The 23,582-nt window shown below is 34.7% G+C and overlaps 4 protein-coding genes across 8 annotated transcripts; 2 read left to right on the top strand and 2 right to left on the bottom strand.

Moving 5' to 3' along the window:
• The first annotated feature begins 925 nt into the window (after positions 1–925).
• On the top strand, positions 926–5,323 carry LOC132067825 (probable 6-phosphogluconolactonase 1). 4 transcript variants are annotated; one of them, XM_059461176.1, is made up of 4 exons: positions 926–1,063; positions 2,242–2,423; positions 2,515–2,650; positions 4,560–5,323. In XM_059461176.1, the coding sequence occupies exons 2-4, from the start codon at positions 2,251–2,253 to the stop codon at positions 5,049–5,051; spliced, it is 801 nt and encodes a 266-aa protein (XP_059317159.1). In that variant the 5' UTR covers positions 926–1,063; positions 2,242–2,250; the 3' UTR covers positions 5,052–5,323. The 4 variants fall into 4 exon arrangements, with proteins under 4 accessions (XP_059317159.1, XP_059317157.1, XP_059317158.1 ...); XM_059461174.1 differs by lacking the exon at positions 926–1,063 and adding an exon at positions 1,152–1,309; XM_059461175.1 differs by lacking the exon at positions 926–1,063 and adding an exon at positions 1,202–1,309 and having other exon boundaries at positions 2,175–2,423.
• An 884-nt stretch (positions 5,324–6,207) lies between these two features.
• On the bottom strand, positions 6,208–11,111 carry LOC132067823 (fructokinase-like 2, chloroplastic). 2 transcript variants are annotated; one of them, XM_059461172.1, is made up of 5 exons: positions 10,931–11,111; positions 9,701–10,221; positions 8,517–9,151; positions 7,272–7,743; positions 6,208–6,812 (listed from the first exon to the last, which is right to left on the bottom strand). In XM_059461172.1, the coding sequence occupies exons 1-5, from the start codon at positions 10,969–10,971 to the stop codon at positions 6,586–6,588; spliced, it is 1,896 nt and encodes a 631-aa protein (XP_059317155.1). In that variant the 5' UTR covers positions 10,972–11,111; the 3' UTR covers positions 6,208–6,585. The 2 variants fall into 2 exon arrangements, with proteins under 2 accessions (XP_059317155.1, XP_059317156.1); XM_059461173.1 differs by having other exon boundaries at positions 8,517–9,148; positions 10,931–11,110.
• A 1,684-nt stretch (positions 11,112–12,795) lies between these two features.
• On the top strand, positions 12,796–15,898 carry LOC132067822 (folate synthesis bifunctional protein, mitochondrial). The gene is made up of 2 exons (XM_059461171.1): positions 12,796–13,014; positions 14,133–15,898. Exons 1-2 carry the CDS (start codon positions 12,948–12,950, stop codon positions 15,593–15,595), a joined length of 1,530 nt encoding a protein of 509 aa, XP_059317154.1. The 5' UTR covers positions 12,796–12,947; the 3' UTR covers positions 15,596–15,898.
• A 617-nt stretch (positions 15,899–16,515) lies between these two features.
• On the bottom strand, positions 16,516–20,989 carry LOC132066799 (cytochrome b5). The gene is made up of 3 exons (XM_059460005.1): positions 20,841–20,989; positions 17,174–17,240; positions 16,516–17,051 (listed from the first exon to the last, which is right to left on the bottom strand). Exons 1-3 carry the CDS (start codon positions 20,925–20,927, stop codon positions 16,804–16,806), a joined length of 402 nt encoding a protein of 133 aa, XP_059315988.1. The 5' UTR covers positions 20,928–20,989; the 3' UTR covers positions 16,516–16,803.
• Positions 20,990–23,582: the final 2,593 nt, after the last annotated feature.

The raw sequence follows: 23,582 nt of genomic DNA, 5'->3' as shown, positions 1-23,582 counted from the left end.
TATTAAAAAGTTACATTCGTATATATTTGAATTACTAGATTAGATTGAATACGTAACTTTAAGGAGCCGTTTGGACATGGTTTCAAACCATGATTTGAAACCATGTTTGGACATGTAATTTGGATATCTTAAGTTGTATTTTCTCTTATAAACATAAAAAACTCACAAGTTGTGAAAACTATCAAAACATTCTCAATTCTTATACAATCTTATCAAATGAGTAAGTCATAGTTCATAACAAAATGAATACGCTATTTCTTCTTAAGCGCTACAGAAAATACAATATCAATTGATCAAACTTTAGTTCAATAAAAATGAAAATTTAACATGAATAGTAATGTAACTACTCTTTAATATAATCCTCCCACATGATAGATATAAATAAAAGTTGGTGGAAGTTAATGAGGTTGGTAAATGGTTGGTGGGAGTAATTGTTAAAAATATTTACCAACTTATGGTTTTTTTTTATAAAATATAAATTTATGGATCAAATTTTATATTTAAATTTTTTGAAACCATGGTTCAAACCCAAATCATGCATTTTTGGATGATTTAGGATTTCAAACCATGATTTGAAACCATAATATAAAATGCATGTCTAAACGCTGATTTCATCTCATGATTTCAAACCGCATGTCCAAACGCCTACTAATTTTAAATCCACTCCAAATCTCGAGTGAGTAATAATGTAATAGTGTTCCTAAATCATTAGCTTAAAAGCATAAATTTGCGCATTATAGATGGTAAATTAAATAAGATAAATCACTCAATTTTTTTAAATGTGCACCAATTATTAAATCTAAGGTTTTTCTTTCCATTGAACCTAAGGTTAATTAAATTAACTAATTACATAAAAAATTATTTATTAACTGCTTAGATAAAACACAGCAGAGTATCTAGGAAAACAAAGTCAATTTATATTTTCTGACACAAGTTTTAGAAGTAGATAAGGAACGTGATTCATCTTTTTCTCTCTCATTTTTATCCAGTAAACACAATAAAAATAAGTAGAATTTTAGTACATTTTTGTCACCATCATCTTATGCACGTGGTATCACATAAGGTAAAGTCCCTATATTCATCATAGCAAAATTCATGTTTTATTCAGTAAAAAAAAAAAAAAAAAATGTTTCAAGAATTTTTTTTTTCCTATGATGTTTATAACTTTATATATACATTTATTTCTGTGTGTGTGTGTGTATGTGTTGTCTTTATATATGTTGTATAGAAACTGCTTATACCCATCTTTTCTTCTTTCATTTAATTGTTTTCCCTTTCTTTGCCTAACCCATCATTTTCCTTCTCCTTTGTAAGTTAATAGTAATTCAAGATTTTTTTTTTTTCCTTGGGGTTCTATCTTTTTGATGTTCTTGGTGTGTTTTTTTTTTTTTTTTTTTTTTTGGCAATTCAAGATTATTAATGGAAGACGATGATGATTTTTTTCTGATCTGGGGTTTTTGTCTATAGTGTTGTTTTAGTGTTTTCTTCACGTGCATGTTCTTGATTTAATGAGTTGGAGCTTTGATCTTGTTGTTGATCATCTTCATTTCTTTTTGTCTTTGTTTTTTCCCCTTTTGATGTTTGTGAAGTGATCATGCACTAGTTTGTTTGATTTCTGTGTTTTAAGAATATCTAAACCTTGAATTGGTTAGTATGATGTGATTTTTTTTTTGAGTTCTTAAGAATTTCATAATTTGACTACTGGTTTTGCTTGTTCTTTTTTTTTTTTTTTTTTTTTTTTTTTTGGGTGAAGGTGTATGTGGTTTTGTGGGTGGGTGGGTTGGTTTTTTTGGGGGGGGGGGGGATTGTTGTTGTTGCCAATGTCAAATATAAGTTCTTTTTTTGATTATGTACTACACAGTTGCTACTGAATTCTTACCTTGCTTTAATGTTTAAGTCCAGAGGCGGAGGTGGGATTTTGAGTTTATGAGTTTTGGATTCTAGAAACGATAGGGTACTAGGTTCTGGATAAGTTATTTATACATATTAAGTGGATTTTGAACATAAATATAGAGTTTGAGCCAAAGTTAATGAATTCTGCAGAAAAGGAAGCCATAGTTTTGCTCCTTTACTTTTATTCAGATTGTGCAATTTGGGAATCTGTGTTTTGTTTCATGCTAAATGAGCATTGTGGCATTGTTAGACCCTTTCTTTTTTCTTTTTTTCCTTTTCAGGTGAATCAAACAGAATATGGTCCCAATTGTAGCTGACTTGTTGCTTACTATGTTATGATTTGTGCAGTAAACAAGTATGGCTCTTTCTGGGGCTAATAAAGATGGAAGAGACGTGAGGATTCACGAGTATTTGGACGAACTCAACACCAATTTGGCAGATTATATTGCAGAATTATCAGAGGCTTCTGTGAAGGAGAGGGGGGTATTTACTATTGCTTTATCTGGTGGCTCCCTCATCAGCTTGATGGGGTATGTAAGTGTGTTGTATTTTTTGCTGTCAAATGTTTTTGTTTCCCTTGTTTATAAGGTAGTGAATTGGTTTGAAATTCTTGGGAAGCAGAAAACTATGTGAAGCTCCTTATAGCAAAACTGTTGATTGGGCTAAGTGGTATATATTTTGGGTGGACGAACGTGTGGTGGCAAAAAATCATGCTGACAGTAATTACAAACTTGCCAAGGATGGACTTTTGTCCAAGGTAGATAACTCTTAACTTTTACATGATCTTCTTGTATGCTATTGATCTACCATTGATGGTATTAGTGATTCGAACCTTAGTTGTAACGATGGATCTCCCTATTTTGCGTTGTGATCCTTGATGACAATTGACATGTACCTTTGTCAAGTATTCTCTTAAATAAACCTCTAATGAGGCGTGTCTCTTTTGGGTTGATTCAGTTTATCCTAAAGATATAATAATCTTTCAGCTTTGGAACACAGAATTGTGCAACGTCGAGGTGGAAGAATTAGATACCTTTAATCTTTGTATATGGTGCATCAAATGGGAAGGGAGGCATCCATGCTGTTGTAATTACTACTTTTTGGCTAACTCTCATGCTAAACACCAGTTAAATGTAATTGTTGATATTATTTTTTGTATATGTTGCTTGTGTTCATCCTATACAGAAGTGAGGATGTTCTTTCTCTCTTTCTTTCTTCCTTTTCTTTTTCTTTTTTCCTTTTTTTCCCGGGGCGTGGGAGTGGGTGTGAGATTTTTTGAGGGGAGGAGGTGGGGAAAGGGTCTGAACATTGGCATGGGCACAGGGGCGGAGCCAGATACCAAGGTAAGGTTTCGGCTGAACCCCGTAACTTGGTCCAAACTCTCTGTATTTATCTTAAATCCATTTAGCATGTACGAATATAAACTTCAAATCCTGGCTCCACCTCTGCACATGGCTGCTGTCGGTACTGTAGCTGCAGCCATGATTTAAGGTGTGTAACATATTTCTTTTGATCAGTTCTTTTCCTTGATGTCCCACAATGTTTTGAGCTTGTAATTTTGCATAGTACGGCATAGTAGTAGATTGCCATCCACATGTAATTCGTGACCCGTCTCTTGTGGCTGCTTAAATGCTTGAAAAAGGACAAAGTTAGCAGTGGTAGGTGCTTATTTGCTAATAAATGTTTATTTGCTTTGAAGGGGGGTCAGAGTTTGGATGGATGTGTGTTGTACGTGAACATAGTGAACTGACAGTCACACAATATATTTTGCTGTCGGTTTCAGTTCTTTATGATGTTCAATTATACTCGCTCACTATGAGCTCTCAGGACCCCGAAGTGGTTGAAATACTAACTTGAGGTCATACTAAGACCATCCATCTGGCTGCTGGCCTGAAGAGATTGATTTATGGATTTGGTCAATACCAAAATGAGTGATCTACAATGCTAAATGGAGAAAACAGATTTTTGTTTCCTTATGTTTTACGTTTCATCTGTATGTTTTACGTTTCATCTTTTTCTTGATTGATTAGACAATTTCAAAGAAAACTTCTCTGCAGTTCAAACAACACTTTTCTGCAGTTACTAAGTTAGACTAATGCTGATTGTTTCACAGATAAAGATTGACATAATGAATTTTAGGTAATTATAAAACTGAATAACCAACTTATTAAAAAAAGGGCTTGATAACCAAATCTAGATATTCTAATGGTGATTATGCTTCTGTTTAGAGGATGGGGATAATAAAGGAGAAGACACAGAATTTCATAGTTCGCTTTACCTTATTACTCCCATTTTGTTTACTTTGTCCTCCTAAGAGGATTCAAAGCAGAATGAACTAAATGGACGTAACAAAATAGGTGATTTCATGGTAATCTGATAGTACACTCATCAATCGCCAGCTCAAGCTGCTGTAGTCTTTTTGGCGATACCAAAAAATGTTATTGCTCCGTGTTATAATGTATTCCTCAATTTGTACTTTTTTTTTTTCTTTTTCTTAGGCCAGATGTATTGTTTTTTATTTTTTTCAATGCTTCCTTTTAACCGTATTGCTGAAATTCATTGATGAAATTTTTTCCCAAGTCTGAAGGGCTTCTGAAATTGATTTTAGTTTCCAAAGTGGTCTGCTCTTGCGTTTCTCATCTATATATTGTGCTTTTATGTTTCAGGTGCCTATTGTTCCAAGCCATGTACATTCCATTAACGACACGGTCTCAGCAGAAAAAGCTGCAGAAGACTATGAGTTTGTTATTCGACAGCTCGTGAGGACTCGTGTAATCAACGTTTCTGACATCAGTGACTGCCCCAAGTTTGACCTCATCCTTCTAGGAATGGGACCGGATGGGCACGTTGCATCTCTTTTCCCTAATCACTCCATACTCGATGAAAAAGAAGAGTGGGTAACTTTTCTCACCGACTCACCCAAGCCCCCTCCGGAGAGGATTACTTTCACTTTACCTGTTATCAACTCTTCATCTAATGTGGCTATAGTTGTAACTGGAAGCAACAAAGCTGAGGCTGTTCATTCGGCGATTGATGATTTGGGACCCGACTGCCCGACATTGCCTGCAAAAATGGTCCAGCCAACTAAAGGGAATTTGGTTTGGTTTCTGGACAAGGCAGCTGCATCAAAACTTGACAGCGCAAAATTTTCCGAGTAGGGCCAGGGTTTCAAAATGTATGATTTGTATATGTAGCAAAAGGCATATACAACTTTAGTTCACTCTCATCTTTCATCAAGTCTTCTCTTTTGATCTTCCCTTTTTTTGTTTCAAATTTTTGACACCCTTTTCCTGTTTGAGAAGAAAATATGGAGCTTTTTGTTCTGTTGGATTAGGTATCTTCCACCTGCAGTCCTCTCTTCTGAGGTGGGGTTTGAGAAGTGTGTTTTTTGTTGGGGAAGATGGAAATAAAATTGGATCCTTACCCAGAATCTCCTTTTTAAAGTTGATTAGTTTCTTTGTAAAATTCTGGCAAACACCATTGGCAAAACTCTTGCAATTTACATTATGTGCAACTAGAGGAATATTGAATTTAGCATCTTTATTGCTGCAAGAGGTTTAAGAGATGTAATGTGGCATTTCCAGATAATATCATAAGAACTCCCTAATTAATATCCTTGAATATAGAAGTTTAATACATAAAGTTAAAGTGTGCCTCTCCTTGAGCCAAGGGTCTATTGGAAACCACCTCTCTAGCCTCACAACGTAGGGTAAGATCTGTGTGCACTCTATTGTTTCCGGACCTCACCTTGTGGGATTATACTGGGTATGTTGTTGCTATTGTTGTCCTTGTTGATACATAAAGTTAAGGGTAAAGGGTCAAATTTGCTTGTCTACTATGCGAGAAGGATCGGTGTTATTCTCTCTTATACTATCAGCACAAAAATACTTCCGTCATTACTTAAATGATTCAAATATATCACCCCTCCGTTACGGCTGTTCAAAATATGCCGCACTGGCATTTTGATGGGGTTAATGCCATATGGTATAGAAGTTCAGTGTTTGAGCACATCAGAAACAAGAAGTTACATTTCATCTTTATTCAACAGGAGTCAATGTTCTTTAGAGAAGCTGATTCCTAAGAGGACTATGGTTCAAATATCTGCTGTGATAGAACCCCACTGATGAAAGCTCCCCCACTCTTTAACCAACTCGAATTAGAATTTTGGAAATGCAGTTATCCTTGATAGGGAGCGCTACGTAAATTCAAATTAGTCGGTCCAGTGAGTTCCGAACACCAAATGGTAAAAAAAAAAAAAAGGCTAAAAACTCTAACAAGTGCATTCAGGAATAACAAAAAGGACATGACATGATATTGGTGTATGATTAGCAAGCGCATTCAGGAATAACAAAAAGGAGATGACATGATATTGGTGTATGATACACAACAAATGCAATGCCTTCTGTGCTAAATAATCTAAATTTCTCCAATATGTCAAAAAATAGTACAAATGTTACATTAAAGGCAGAGCAGTCAAGAAAGCCTCAGGAAAATGGAACTAGCGACGTCGTCTTTCCCTCCGTATGATTTCTCCGATACCACGTACAAAAACTCAAAAAATTCGTACAATCATAGTGATGCCAGAAAGAATCATTTCCAACACCAAGACTTTCTACTTTCCAAGGAAGACAGGGCATCCTGGCATTTCATGTCAACATAAGCATAATGGGCTGGCTACAAGCATCTACACCATCAACTTACAGGCACCAGTGTTCGGTATTCCCTCTCTGTTACCGACTTTATGCCATGGTCGTCCGGGACCACATCATCTTCCATACCTTCTTTAGGAGGATACCCTAATCTCCTTGCCTGTAGCCATTGATCTACCACACCACAGCTAATAGCGTACTTTAAAGTTCGTTCTAAGTACCCTTTATCAGTCATAAGATGAGGCTGAACTGTCAGCATTCTAATGATACCTGAAACAAAAGTTTCAACAGATATTAAGTTGAGGAGACCCTGTAAAATGAGCAACGAAAATGATTTGATCATCAGAGGAAACAAACCAATCTAACAGGTAGAGATACAGTAAAACCGATTATAAGATGCTAAAAACAAATGTCTAGCATGATAAGTAAGCAAATCAAGAACCAATAGAAACTGAAGTCTCCGAGTCTTACACTTGCGCCTGCCTAAGAAGTATATAATAATATATACCATACACCTTGGATGTTTTTTTTTTAAAAAACCAATAAGTGAACTGGGGTTTAACAAAAAGTCTTCTTGAAGGTAACCAATCCGATGTTTTGTTCTGTCCAAACTATGGATGAATTTGTCTATTGGTTTTCGCATTATAACGTTCATCTCTCTATAATCACTAGACGTAATCACATAAAGACATTACTTAGCAAATGAAAACCTTCCAATCATTCTCTTACCTGCAATAATGCCATCCCCAGATGCAGACATATCAGAAGTATAAGGGGTCAGAGGCACATCTTCCAACCCTAGAACAGAACCATTATGCTCCTTGGTGTAGTAATGAATCTTAGAAGTCCCATTAGTCACGAACAAAACCTTTAGATTTTCATGCCAAAGTGGAGCAATTACTTCCGGTGGATAGTGAGTGAACTTAGACCTGTCATTATCCTTGGTGTCAAACCGCTCGGAGGGTTCTATTCCACAGAGAAACTCTAACTCCTGTTTCGTAACCTCTATGATATCTGCAAGATCCCATGCTTGTTGTATGAATGTCTTGGCTTTATCACTGGATTCCCATAGTGGAGATGGGAGGTTGAGATCATAAAAGATAACCCCTCCGAGCTTCTTCGAAATCTTTGTTGCCCGTAATGTGGTTAATCTCATATTTGGATCGAGCAATGAGAATGTATTGAAGTAAAACATTTTGGCCTGTGTGACATATTAGAATGAATGAAACCACTTATCACTAACAGAACATACCAAATGAACATGAAAACAGTATGCTTAGATGATACAACATTAAGAATTACGTTAATAATGACTTCCATACTTGTAACTCCTCAAAGAAACCTGTCAGCAAACTTTCACATCCAAAAGGAAAACTAGAATAGTAATCGTTTCACATTTCCAGTCTCCGTCAAATATTTGACAATTTATGTTTGTTAGATTTGACGGAAATGTGAAAAAAAAGATATAACAATAAACACCGAGAAAGTCCCATAAAATCCTAAAGTATGCACAAAAAACTGCACTAGACACTAAAAAGATATAAAAAAAATAGCAGAAATTACACCTCAAAAAAGATGCACCAGACTCTAGAAATAAATTAAAAATAGCAGAAACTACAAAAATTCTACCTCTAAATCGGAGTTACCCATTAATTTCCTTTTTTCTTTTTGTAGTTCTCGTCCAATCTAACAGACAGAGTTCGGTAAATAATTGACGGAGAAGTAATAACTTTTAGCAAACTTAAAGGACGAAAGCAGTTCTTTAAGGGACTACTTTAACCCTACCCTCAAACATTAGGGACCATTTTAACCCTACCCTCAAACATAAGGGACCATTTTTGTCATTTCTCATTTAGATTATGCAATATTAAGAATCACACAAATAATGACTTCCACAATAGTAACTCCTCAAAGAAACTAGAATATCAATCCTTTCACATTTCCAAATAAAACTTGGTTCTTTCAGATTCTCACCTCCTTAAGGACATCTATATTGATCTCAGACTTCAATAAAGAATCCTCTGCACATGGTTTGGTGGTAGTCATCCTCAAGCCCCCTCTCTTACCTATTTTCATATGTGTAACGGCAGTTGCTTTTTTACTGTCCAGGCGAACCGATCGTGTTTGAACTTTGTTGATGTTCATAAAATATACCAAGGACTGACCAAAATCATCATCACCAAGTTTCCCCATGAAGGCAACTTTACCACCCAAGCTCGCAAGAGCCACAGCAACATTACTTGAACACCCCCCTGGAGCCCTGATAAATTTTTCAGGGTCCCACATTGCATCTTTCATTCTTTCATGCCATTCATGATCTACAAGTCTATTGGACGGCCTCCCTGAAGGAACAAATGCATGCTGTGCTGCCCCGAAGCAACACACAAGGGGTGGCCATCCATATGTGAAGCTAATATCCTCTCCACCATCTTTGTCGAAGTCCAGTTCTTCGTCACTATCCGCATCAACATTTGCAACATGTAGCTCTTCTTCAATATCACTAAGTTCTGTTTGGCTACCTTCATCCTCTAAATTATCAACCTTCTTTCTCCTCCGCCTTGTGACCTTCTGAGTTGGTTCTTTCTCCAGGCTACTAGAGCTAGAAGCTGCTGCAAAATTAGGGATTATTACATTTTTGGACCGCTCAAAAGAGTAATAGCCAGCAAATGTATAGGATTTGTATATTAAGTATAAATATACATATAATTACATACTGTATACACAAAATATACATATAATACACATATATATACATAATCAGTGTACAGGTTTTGTATATTTTGGCTAGCGCCCATAATTAATTTCAGCCGACAGGCCAAAAATGAAAAAGCCTGCAAAATTATGCATAGAGAGATTTGCAATTTAGAGCCTGTTTGGATGGGCTTATGACTTTTGACTTATAAGCCAAAAGCCATAAGTTAGGAATTCTAGCTTATACTTTTGACTTACTTTTGTCATTTTAACTTAAAACAAGTACTTAAAAACACGTTTTTATTTTACCCAAACACTACAAAAGTGCTTAAAAGCTATTTTGCATTAAAAGCACCTAAAATAAGCCAATCCAAACAGGCTCTTAAACTTCTAAACTTGCCAAATGTAAAGAGAGCACAAGTGTTCAATGATGAGGAAGTATGTATATCTTTGTATAAAGATTTTACCTTTCTTTGAAGTTCGTTTTCGTTTTTCCACGGGCTCTTCACTTGACCCTGAAGTTGGTAAGGCTTCCTCATCTGTCACGTTGCCCTCCATATCTGACATGGAATCCTCAAAAAATCTCTCCACTGTCTCTTTTTTCTTTCGAGTTCGTCGGGTTTTCTTCGGCTTCATACTTGATTCTGGTTCTGTTACAGCTTCTCCATCAGTGATATTACCCTCCACATCAGATATAGAATCACCAATTGAACTCTCCACTGTTTCTTTTTTCTTTCGGGTTCGCCCCCGGGTTTTTTTGGGTTCTTCAACTGACCCTGATGTATTTTCGGCTTCCTCATCATTTGAAGTGTCAACTACTTTCTTTCGCCTAGACGAAACTGGAGCTCGTTTTGATGTCCTGCCGGTCTTTATATCCTCTGGAGTTCCCTCTTTAGAGACTGCCATAAGAACCCATTTATTTTTAAGTTTAAGATCTTGAAGCTGCATTACTTTCATATTTGGGAAAAAATTCCAATGCAGATGCTGCCTGCATATTAGAGAAAAGATAGAACCTTAGTTGTTTCCTCTTCCTGTTTGAAGCATATTTTAGTTTTAGCAGCAAATTATCCTTCAAATTTCCTCCATGTTTTGAAATCAGAAAAATCTAAGATGCATAGACAGAAGCAAAAACATTGAATCTTTACAATCAAGATAAACACCCTCTCTGCATACTGACTGATTATACAATTAAAAATTGCAACTTTAAAGCCACTCATTTTGTTCTGGTTTTCTATAAGTGAATGGTTTTTTCTCCACATAAACTCCAACTATGCACTAATAGTGAAACCAATATTTACCCTCTGTGCACTAATCAAAAGCATATCTAACAAAAATTACTACTACTACTACCCCTCATTCCCAAAATCCTCATTGACCATGTTACTCCATTTAAAATATCTCAAACCAATGTTATGCAAATACAAATAAGAAGTGTTATAAAAGCATACAGAAAAATGGATGAAATTCAACTTGCCCTCAAACTAATAGAGTAGTATAACAAAGCAGGAACACAGAAATTCAACTTTACTTCCAAATTTCACCATAACAGAACGTTATCCACACACAAACTAGTTGTAAAGGTGACACCTTTATAAGTTATATGCCAATTTTCACAAGTAAACCAGATAACACAGTGCAAAAAAATTTAAAAAAAAGGAGCATATGATAGAAGATAAAAAAAAATTGAGGAAAAGAACCTGGGAAGTGTAGAAAAAAAGCTGAAAGAAAGAGCAGCCATAGTAAAAAGAACTTAAAAAGTTACAATCTTTGCAACCCAACAATGAAGACTTGAGGTTTTAGACCTTCAAGTTCAATGTTACTGTGAAGCAGTAAACAGAACTGGATAGAAGGGGTTTTGGGATTTGGGTTTTTGAAGAAACAAAAATTGTTTTTTTTTCTTCTTTTAATTAATATAATTATTATTTGATTATTTTTGAAGGATATGTCCATAATTAATGGGTAATTTGGTAAACGGTATAAGGTGAATATCTCAGAATAATTTTGAATTAATTTAGTATCATGTTTGATAAAAAGTATAAATTTATCTCACCTTCTACTAAATAGAGTATAAAATGAAGCTCAAACTTAATAATGAATATCCCACCTTATCTCATTAATCTTAAAATTATTTTATCTTACCTCTTAAATGGAATAAATTAGCCCAAGATAATAATTTCGGGATAATTTAGTTCGTGTACCAACTACCCAAAGGGTGCTTGGATAGGGTTTATCGGCTTTTAAGCTCTTTTCTACTCATCCATTTATTTTTACTTATTCAATATTTTAAAAATAAATTTTTACTTTTACTTGTCACTTTTAACATATCAAGAGAAGACAATTTCTTTTTTTCTATTTTGCTAATAGTATTAATTACTCATTTTAAATTATTTTTCAAATTCATTAAATATATGTATCACTTAATATAGACATGACAAGTAAAAGTGAACGAAGAGAATACTTTTTTATGAGTAAAATAAAAACTGCTTTCAACGCTTACTTTTAGGCTAAAAAGTATAAAAATAATTGAAAAGCTAAAAATTAAGTATCCGCTTTTACCTTATAAACTACTTTAAAAAAGTCAATTCAAACAATTATTACCGTAAACCCATGTTATAACTTAGGGATAATAGTCAAAATACTTTTTGATCAAAACTGAAATGTCCCTAACAAACTTTTTATTAAACGAATTTAACAAATTACCACTAGGTATACACGTTTTGGCCCACTTTCACTCATGCATTATTACTAAAAAAAAATCACACCAAATCAACTCAAAAAAAAATCTCTGGCAATTTTCCATTCTATTTTTAGTGGATATAACATGTTCATATCAACATTATCATCATCATCATCATCATCATCATCTTCTTGAAGTTGAAAAAAAAATCACACCAACTTCCTCAAATCTAATCCAAACATCAAAGAAAGCTTCAACACCTTAGAACAAAATTCATCCATTAATTTGATCAAACAATGAATAATTTAAATAAACCCATTTGGTGTTCTTCATCAGAATTCCTAGCAATGGAGTTTAATTTTCTCCCAATATCAACTCAAAGTTTGGGTTCAAACATCCAAGAAAGCTTGCAATAGCAACTCCAAACAAGCAACTTCCAATCGATCTTTTAACAACATTAGATTTTTTTTTTTTTTTTTCCAAACCTTTTTTTTTTAGTTTTTCCCCTATTTTTTTGTGCTTCTTTAATAGTAATCATATGTGGATTTTCTTCATCAATTTTTTTTAATGGATATTATTTTGACAAAAAAAAAGATGGATAATTAAACATCCAAATCTTCAGAATACTAATCCTCCGTTCACTTTTACTTGTCCATTTTTGACTTTGCACATCCTTTAGAATTTAATATAATGAAGTATGTATTTTACTATAATACTTATAGTAATTGGTGTATATATAATCTCATTGGACTTGGAGAATGATTTTGAAATGAGTTTTGTTATTAAAACTTTTGAAGACTGAAATGTCCCTAGAGTTTATTAGAATTTAACAAATTGCCACTAGGTATGTTTTGGGCTTCACTTATGCATTACTACTATAAATAAATTCTGGCAAAGAGGGAATCTGATCAGATTCCAGTGCATATAACATGTTCATAGAATGATTATCCTGGAAATTTCTTGCATTTCTGTGAATCTTGAAACATTACAGAGCCATTAATATCATCATCTTTATTGATATTTATACCATTCTTGAAATGAATATCTTCAGACGCTTAAATCCCACAAAGTTTGGGTTCAAAACATCCAAGAAATCTTGCAATGGTAACATTCTTTCACTTAGATTTTTTTTTTTTTGGCCTTGAAACCTCTTTTAATTAGTTTTCCCCTATTTTTTTGTGCTCTATCAATAGTAAAGTATCAATCTTTATTATGGTTCTGATGTAATTTGGTATGTGCAATTAATGACATTAATAGAATACTAATCCTCCGTTCACTTTTACTTGTCCATTTTTGACTTTGCACACCCTTTAGAATTAATAAATGAAGTATGTATTTTACTATAATACTCATAGTAATTGGTATATAATCTCATTGGACTTGGAGAATGGTTTTGAAATGAGTAATTAATGTTAAGGGCAAAACAAGAAAAAAAAAGTTTGTCTCCTTTCGATATGCTAAAGTGTACAAGTAAAAGTGAAAATTTATTTTTAATATTGTAGACAAGTAAAAGTGAACGGAGGGGTATTAGTTTCCCCTGATTTTCTTGTGCTATATCAATCATAAAGTATCAATCTTTATAAGGTTCTGATGTAATTGGTATGTGCAATTAATGCATCAATGGAATACTATTAGTTTTCCCCTATATTTTGTGCTCTATCAATCATAAAGTATCAATCTTTGTATGGTTCTGATGTAATTGGCATGTGACATTACTGGCATTAATGGAATACTGTCTTGTACAAAAATATAATTTCTTTTTTTATTTTTTTTATTTACCAGTTTCAAATATATATATATATATATAGTTTTTTTTTTTTTTTTTTAAGAAATTACAAAGTCTCAACATTTGATGTGAGGTTTTATTGAATGTTGATGGCAATAGAAGCCATTTTTTCTAACATATTCTTTTTGAATCTTAAAAATTGAGATAAAATGGACCTTAATACAGGCATAGCTCTCTATAACAGTCATCCTCTAAAACATTTCATTATAATAACCATGTTTTCTATGGAACCGATCTTTCATGTTATGTCATATTATATGTTCTCTATAACAGCATTTCGCTATAGCAGCCAAGATACAAACGACGCCGTTATAGAGATGTTTAAAATTTAGCACATAATGGACAGAGGATTCACATAGCCGACCCTCAACTAGTTTAGTATTAAGGCGTAGACATGTAGTGAGTGATTGATATTCTTTTTCAATCTTGTTTGCAGCACCGAGCGTCTGCTCTATCCATTCGTCCCCAGATTGTGTAGTGGAAGTTCATTCCCCAGAGCAAGAAGTAGTAATTGCTTTGGGAAGTAATGTGGGAAACAGACTTGAGAATTTTGATGAAGCGTTACACCTAATGAAGAAATCAGGTATACAAATTACCAGGCATGCTTGCTTATATGAGACAGCTCCTGCTTATGTAACTGATCAACCTCAGTTTCTGAATTCTGCTGTTAGAGGTGTCACGAAACTAGGGCCCCACGAGTTGTTAAGCGTGCTTAAGAAGATCGAGAAGGACATGGGTCGTACAACCGGGATTAGATATGGTCCTAGACCTATTGACTTGGATATTTTGTTTTACGGGAAGTTCAAGATTCATTCTGAGATTCTTGATGTTCCACATGAAAGAATTTGGGAGAGACCGTTTGTCGTGGCGCCTTTGATTGATCTACTCGGTTCAGATATAGATAACGACACAGTTGCACGTTGGCATTCGTTTTCGAAACATTCAAGTGATCTTTCCGAGTTGTGGGAGAAACTCGGAGGTGAATCTCTCGTCGGGAGAAACGGGATGAAAAGGGTTCTGCCAGTTGGAAACCACTTACATGACTCGTCTTTGAAAACCTCCCTTATGGGCATTCTTAATTTGACCCCCGATAGTTTCAGTGATGGAGGGAAGTTTATATCCGTAGAAGCAGCAGTTTCTCAGGTTTGTTTATTGCTCTCAGAGGGTGCAGATATGATTGATTTTGGTGCACAATCTACACGTCCAAATGCTACAAAAATATCCGTTGAAGAAGAATTAGATAGGCTAATTCCCGTCATAGAGGCTGTCACAAAAATACCCGAGGTTGAAGGGAAGCTTTTATCCGTGGATACCTTCTATTCGGAAGTTGCCTCAGAAGCAGTGAAAAACGGGGTTCATCTTGTAAACGATGTATCTGGTGGACGTTTGGATTCCAGCATGTATAGTGTTGTTGCAGCACTTCGAGTACCTTATATAGCAATGCACATGAGAGGTGATCCATCTTCAATGCAAAATCCCGAGAACTTACAATACAACGATGTTTGTAAGGATGTGGGGTCTGAACTTTACGAGAGGCTCAAGGAAGCAGAGTTAGCCGGTATTCCTGCTTGGAGGCTAATAATTGACCCGGGGATCGGATTCTCCAAAAAGACTGAACATAATTTGGATATTCTAACGGGTTTGACAACCATTCGAAGTGAGATTGCAAGGAGGAGCTTGGCTTTGTCTCGTGCTCCTTTATTGATTGGACCATCCAGAAAGAGATTCCTTGGCGATGTTTGTGCTCGCCCTGTTGCAGGTGAACGAGATCCAGCAACTGTTGCTGCTGTGACCACAGCGATTTTAAATGGTGCCAATATTGTAAGAGTACATAATGTCAAATATAATGCAGACGCCCTTCGTTTGTGTGATGCATTATTGGAAAGGAAACAGAGATAAAAATAAAAGTCAACACGAGCTACGTTTTGTTTTTGGATCATTCATTTCTCGTTGTAAAACATCTATGGCACTGAGATTTGTGCCTTTGCAAAAGAACTCAAAGCTGAAGTGATATAAAACCAGAAAGAGCAAAGTTTTGTGAATGAAACGTTTTACTTGAAAAGTTAACTGGTTCCTTGATTCATTGCTTCCTTTCCTTTCATAAGTTTGTAAAACGTAGATGAGATTTGTTTTTACTTTTTGTGTATTATTGGTTCTCCTTTTACCATTTTCAATCTAGGAAGAAATCTTCATCTCTCTAAATTGCTTTTGCGGTCTATATTATCTGTCTTTTAAGGTCTTTCCACACCCCTTAAGAAAGACATCTTATAACCTTAATCATAAGGGTGTTTATCTAAACTAGTAGCATTTTGTTTTGAAAACCCCTCAGCATCTGCTTTGTTCATATGCCAGTCCTCTTTGGAGGCTCTTCATTTCCTTTTCTTGCTGCTGTACAATATTACTTTTGTTTCTGTTCTTCGTTTGTGGAACAACGTAAATTGACAGTTGAACTAAGCGTACACATTATCCATCTTTAAGTACTTCATTAGTTATAGCTTTCATTTAGCATGTTCTGTACTTTGTCTGTAAACCTTGCACCTCCACACAAAGTGAAAGATGAATGTAGTTTCAATTGCCTTCCACAGATTATTACTAAGAGAAGTTTAAAGTTTTCATGTGTTATAAATAAGTTACTCTTATAAGAGTAGATAAAATTAGCAATTTCCAGCAGTGCCACAAGTTTGAGATATCACAATACAGTTCACTCAGATTGACATACCCTATTTGCATTGTGAGATGCTATTTTGGTATCATAACACTCGATAAAGCAAGCTGATCTGGATACTACCGGTTCAAAAAGAAATTTAAATAAAAGAAACTAGAGAAAAAGATAATATGTCATTTCTGAGTGCTTTATTTTATATCCTCAGAAATGTTATACGGACAATGAAAACTCTTATCAATATAAAATGACAGCAACTCTGTATTGAAATGCCTATTTGTGATAATTTGTTTTGGAAAATTTCTTGTCATCTCAAACAGTAACAAAAATGGGCATTCAGCAATCATGTCCCAAAATTCCTGAACCTCCAAAGATATGGTGAATACTTTTTCCAGTCTATGTTGCACAACATTACTAACATCCAAGAGGGAATATCTAACTGATATTACTTCTTGCGTGTGTACAAGAAGCCGACCACCACAGAGATGCCAACAACTGCTACAGGAACGAACCAATATTGCTTAGTTATCTCCATAACCTTCTTAGGAATATTTTTGCCCGCCTTCTTGACAATCCCAACGTCTGGGATGGAAGTGGATGATGGATCAAGCTCCCCAATGAAGAATTTCTCCATCAGTTCCCTTGCATCTTTGCTGTGTCCAGCATCTTCAAATTCATCTGTGGCATCTTTTCCTATACAAGAAAATTCATGACAAGTCAATTTGTGATCTTTAAAATGACATACGAAAAAGTGAGTCCCGCTTACTTATAAGTGTGCAGTAATTTCACAAGAAAGAACATGAATGAATTGGTACCTGTAGCATCAAGTAGAACACCATCTCCCCCTGGATGTTCATCCAAATAAGTTGAAACATCATATACCTGCATGCACCAAGCAAAGATATTGAGAATCTAAAGCAGTAAAATGCAGAAACATGTATAATAATAAATACAATCTATATCAGCAAATGCCACATGATATTTTTTTTTTGATGCAGTTAATCTATATATCCATAGGTGTACTACATCAAAATATGTACCCCCTCCAATCAAAGCATTGATCATCTATTCTTACAAGAGATCAACACATCAAAAAATATCTTCTGTCTGATCTAATCCTGTTTAAATAGCCAAAAGAAGGATAATCTTTAACTTCTTAAATTGTTCTGCTTGTTCTCAAAACATCTCTGGAAAACATCCAATCATGATGGGACAATCTTCCATCTCTCTCTCTTTTCTTGTCATTCCCATCTCAATTTTAACACTTCTATGTCCCAGTAATCTTCCTCAGGATATCTTAGCAGTATATGATTTTTAAGTACACAAAAAACATCTCGAACATAAGTGCCCTTCTTCTGAGCAAACAAAAAGTTTGGCGTCAAAGGAGATACTTGATACATTTAATAGTTCACATTTCTTTCTTTCTTCCATTCTATTCTTTCTGTTTTTTTTTTACTGTAAACCACATTTCCCAATCATTCAAGTGTCTTCTCAGATCCAGATCCCACCCTTGTCCAGTCCACATCTCAGCAACAGTAGCATGTTGACTATTTCATCGATACCTTTAGAGCTGTGTCACCATTCCAAAAGGATACCTTTAAACCATTACCAACTTTACATCTAATTCTTGCAAGCATTATTGGCCAGTGATTCCTGATTGCCCTCCACACAGTGCATCCATATGGGTAACTCTCCACTTGCCACCCAGGACTTCCTTCCATGGCAAATGGAAAGAAGTCACCTGGTATTCTTTTTGTCTTTCTCCAAGGTTTGCATTCACTTCATTGACCACTTCCCCCAAGAGAAAGAACTTTTTCTGGCAAACTACATTGTCCCTTGATGCAGCAACACAACAATCAAAACATCTCACGGACAATAATTTTCTTCTTAATTAGGAACATAATCTTCATGTGCAACTCAAATATCATTCAATTTCAGCAATAATATTACCTTCTAGACAAATTTATCACTTTGAAAACATATTTTTGTAAAGACCAGTGGAGATCATCAGTCTCAATTGGTGTTGTTGTAATTTTTTTTTTTGAAATTAATTGGTGTTGTTGTAATTTCAAAACTATCTTATAGCAAATTGTGGAGGCATAGAGTATCTTAAGCCATATTACCATCTGATTTAAGGTTTGAGGGATGTAAACTTATCCTCACGACTGGCAAGTTGCATATTAAACATTCCAATATTCAGGTTTATCTGTACCACAAGAAGTTAAATATGGGGTTGACTCCAAGTGAAGTTTACTTTGATGGCTAACACAAGAATGTGGTGCAATAGGCAAGTCTTTAAATGCACAATAATATGGAACTTAGATGAAGGTAAAATAGCTCAACTAACTGCAAGAGGTAATATCAGGAAGTTCAAGCTGCACTAACAGCATTGGTAGAATTCAATTGTAATATTCTTCAGGTTGCAATGTCATAATATATGAAGAAAATATGTCCGAGGTCTTGAAATGAATCAACTTAATATGGAAACAAGCAGATAAAAACTATGAGAAAAGCATGGATAGAATAACCATTACAATTTCTCTAAACACTGTCCTATGTAAGCTTGCATAAATTCTTCATAGCATTAGAGATTCATGTGTGAGCACAAGTGAATACCAAAGAGAGCACCGCATCACCTTATCCCCAAGAAAGTCTTTTATTTAGTTTTCAGGAAGAAGCTGGGAGAAAGTAGAGTCAGAGAGAACTCAGCTTGATTATTCCCTCAAGCTATTGGGGTTTAAATAGCTAAGTTTACAGGTCCTAAAAAGAAAAGAAAATCAATACGAATCAATTCCTAATTACCATAGGAGTAAATCAAGCTACCTAATATATATACAGCTATGCTAGAATATTCATAGGATTCTAACAGAAGCAAATTTTAATATTGTAAGTATAAATCCATGAAAACCTTTACAGCCTGTCTCAATGCAGCCATCTTTTCAAAGACCACAAAGGAAAAAGGTAGTGGATGAACTTTTATTTGCCCTGAACCAGGTTATTTACAGCTCGCAATTATTAACTTGCTCTCTGAATAAACTTATAGGCCCCTGTTGCGTTACTCACAAAGTCACGGAAAGTAGTCTTCTTAGCCTGATCTATGATTTATATATTTTTCACAATCTTCAATTGTCTAATCCTGCTGTCACGTAATTACTCAATCTTCATTACATCATTAATCACCCTGATAACAAGTAGAAAAGACAACTGATTATCTTCTAAATATAGCAAGATAAAATCTCTACCCTATTTTTCCTAACTATGAACTCACCCCGATTCCAATAGAGAACCAGATACCATCACTACCCCCAAACAGCTGAAACTTTTCCAGTCATTATGCTTAGTACTACAAAAGTAGCAAGATAGCTACGTTATATAGATCCTTCATTCCGTGTCAGATGCATACCTATTAAAATAGGTATGTAACATAGCAAAAACAGTCAGCAATGCTCAAGACTACATTTCTTTCCATTAAGTCCATTATTACTAGTCCTTAGAGGGCATTTGAGCCCGTCCCAATTATATACACTATATACTCAATGGACAAGCGCCAGTCTAACCTGACTCCAAGCAGATACATATGATAACACTCAGACACCTAAACGAACTTCAACATGGCAATCAAGTCAGCTATTTAACATGAAAACTTGAAAGCAGCATCAGCCAATTAAAATAGAATCATAATCCTAGTAATTATTATTCTAAAATTAGTTTATAAAGATACAAATACACCCACTGTGAAATCCACAAACTCTATAAGTGTGTCTTGGTATGGAGCAAAATGTGTTCTTGGAAAAATAAGTGAATTTCTTACTTATTTCCCCATGTTCTGTTGGTTAGTGGAATTTTTTTTTTTTTTTTTGGGGAAAATAACCACCCACCACCCCACCCAATTGTTATTGTGGATTGGTCTAAAACTGCATAGCAAGAAAGCACCTAGGAGAATATGTAATCAATAACATTTACAATAAGAATATATTCCAAAACCCCATCAAAACATAAACAAGAAAAGGGCATCATTCACATATTTCAATATTAGTATCTCTAATAATTGAGGACCACAAGCACAACTATTCACCATAAACAGAAAAAAGAAAAACAGATTAACAAAAACATAGCCAGTGTAATCCCACAAGTGAGCTCTGGGAGGGTACGCAGACCTTACCCTATTCCCGGAAGGTAGAGAGGTTGTTTCCTATAGACCCTCGGCTCAAGAAAAGTAACCCAAAGAAGTCCGAAAAAGGAAATAACGGAAGTAAAGCAGTCATGGCAAAATACTCTAGAAAATATGACAAAGCAGTCTGAAAAAGGAGCAGTAACTGCAACAAAATAATACTAACAAAAACAAGAAAAGACCATCATTAACAAATTTCAATATTAGTCTACCTAGTAATTGGGGACCACAAGTACCCCAAAAAAAAAAAAGTAACCCAGACAAGAGAAAGTAAAAAAGAAAAGACCCATTAAAGTTGAAAGATAAAATACCTTGCCATCAATGACAACCCAACAATCATCTTTAGTGTTGTGTAGAGATGTTTCTTCCATTGTGAATAGTTTTGTTAGAGTTGGCATTTTCTCAAACACTTAATCCACAATTGTTATTGTCAAATGCTTCTTTTTTGTAGTTGCAAAATTTTCTCAAAAATCTTTGAAAAATGTGTTAAAAACCCTATAAGGCTGAATACTATGGTTGCGGCAGTGGTTGGTTTTTCGTGGGAAAGGGGTTACTTTCGGGTCGGGTCGGGTCGGGTTGAACTAAACTAAATCCCTAATTATACTATTTGATGTTAGAAAGTTGACATCCTATTTGCGCAATACTTCCTCTGTCCCAATTCATACGACATAGTTCGAAATTTTAAGAGTTAAACTTTTTAATTTTAACCGTGAATTTGACTACACAATATTTGAAAAATAGTTTATTGGTAGAATTCAATTGTGATAAAAAGTAGTATGAGTTACAGTAATTAACAGTTTAAAATATTAAATTTCTTGTTTGACTCTCAAAAAGCGAACTTCGTCGTGTTAATTGGAACAGCGGGAATATTATATTTCGAAAAATGGTAATTCAATTGAACCCGCTCCCTCTTACTAGGGCCGCCGCTGATTAAGCTTTTTACATTATCAAGTCGAGTCTAACTAAATTTTCTACTCCCTCATTATCTTTTTAACTGTCGTTTTAGCTCAAAATAATTGTTACTTTAGGAATTTAAGACTAAAGTTGATAATTATTTCCAACTATACATTAAAGAAGTAGCGCAAGGTATTTAAGAGAACAATAGCAAACCACCATTGTAGCAAAATTGAATTGTTAGATTCGTTGATGTTGTGGCAAGTTGATGATTGGGGTTTTTCTTTATGATAGATGAAATTTATGTTTCAAATTTGAGCTTATTTGAGGTAGATTTGGTTGTTGAGTCATGTGTTTGATTGTTGAATTCTGAATAACAAGTTGATGGTTTTGGATAAAAAATTGTTTACCTGAATTTCATGCAAAAAGTTAAGCTAAATATGTCCTATCCTCATACCAAAATATCTTGAGTTTGGCCTTGGCAAGACCACAACGTCAATAAAAAATGTCCGAGTTAGCTTTGCCAAGCATATATATCTAAAGTCTTGCCAAAGTCACAACTTCGGTAAAAAATGTCTGAAGTTGACCTTATCAAGTCTACAATTTCACTAAACTATGTCTGAAGTTTGGCTTTGTCAAGTCCACAACTTCAGTCAAAAATGTCTGAAGTTGGCCTTACAGTATACCAATATTTGACCTTCACAAGATCACACTTCGTACATAGGGCCAAGTTTGTCAAACTTCAGACGCGAATCTTCACAACTTCAATCTCATACATCTAAAGTTGTTCCCGAAATGGAAAACTTGCGAAAACAAATTTAACTTGAGATATAAATTAAATAGCGATAACAATACGGGTACTTGGCCCATTAAATCCAAGCACTTGATCCTTACATAAAGGAAATCTCAAGTTCTCCTGGGGGCCCAAGGCAAACAACCAATTTCTTGTTTGGCACAATTGTATAAACTCTCTTATTTACCTGCTACAAGTCTACAACAATTCAAAATTTGACAAATAATCACCTTTTTGGACTTAATTAAGTTTTAGCCAAATTTTTAAAATTATTTAAATTTTAATCACATTTTAATGAGAAAATAAAATTTATATGGAAATACTGGTGACTAAATTACGAAAAAACTTCATCATAATATGCCAGAGTTTGAAATATGAGGTTGAAATTTCAGAAAGTTTGAATAGTTTGAGCTGCCTCCTTGAACTCCGGGACAATGAATTTCTTGATGTTTCACTTGCTCCACTGGTCAGAAAATTTTAGAGTTAACTTGCAGAATTTCAAACTCAATAAAAGATTTCTGAAGGTCCGTTGCATTATTTTGATTTTTTTTTTTTTAAGTTCTACTCACATGATATTTTGTAGGAGTGTACATGGACCAGGTTGGTTCGAGCTTTTCAAATACCAAACCAAACCAATTAAGTTGCGTTTTAAAATCTAAAAACCAAATCAAACCAACAAAACTCGGGTTTTTCAATCTCGGTTTTTCTCGGATTTATCGATTTTTTCGGGTTCTTTTTTGTGGTTGATGCAAAGCATCTTACAATAGCATTTGCTTGATCCAAAAATAAGTATTTTTCCCCCTTTTCTCTCTGTCTTTTGTTGGTTACGAACAAAAGAATTATTTTTTCCAAGCTAAACATGCAGTACACTAATAACAACACCAAAATATTTCTAGCTTTCAAGTTTCAACGATAGTAATGAAAGTAAATTGATAGTTTGTTCATCTGTTGGGTCTTTAGGTGTGTAAGAGAAGTTTTGGTTTGGGATTTTGTAATTTGCTGGATGGGCTGAAAAATAAGTCCAAACCTGATGTTAAAGGGCAATTTGCACGATTGGCCTTATTCGGTGGTGATCTTTAATTTTTGGCCCCAAATTAGAGGTCTTTAATTTTGTCTTTCGCTAAAATCTCTTGGTTCTGGGTTCGAAACCCCGCTCAGTCAAAAATTAAAAAAAATTCACAAGGTAGAGTTTCATAGCAAAGTTAGGCCTATTCGGGCCAAAATTAGGCCTTCAAGCAGGGTTTTGACTTCAAACCGCCTTGAGCACATTTCATAGCATTTATCGCAAAACTTTATCTTAAGGTAGAAGTTTGCATTAAAAGAAAAAAGAAAAAAAAAATTAAGCGATTTTTTTTTATAACTCAAT

This window comes from Lycium ferocissimum, chromosome 8 (genome assembly GCF_029784015.1).
Source record: "Lycium ferocissimum isolate CSIRO_LF1 chromosome 8, AGI_CSIRO_Lferr_CH_V1, whole genome shotgun sequence".
Classification (NCBI taxonomy): Eukaryota; Viridiplantae; Streptophyta; class Magnoliopsida; order Solanales; family Solanaceae; genus Lycium; species Lycium ferocissimum.
Note: the sequence above shows the minus strand (reverse complement) of the source record. Positions and strands in the feature narration are given on the sequence as shown.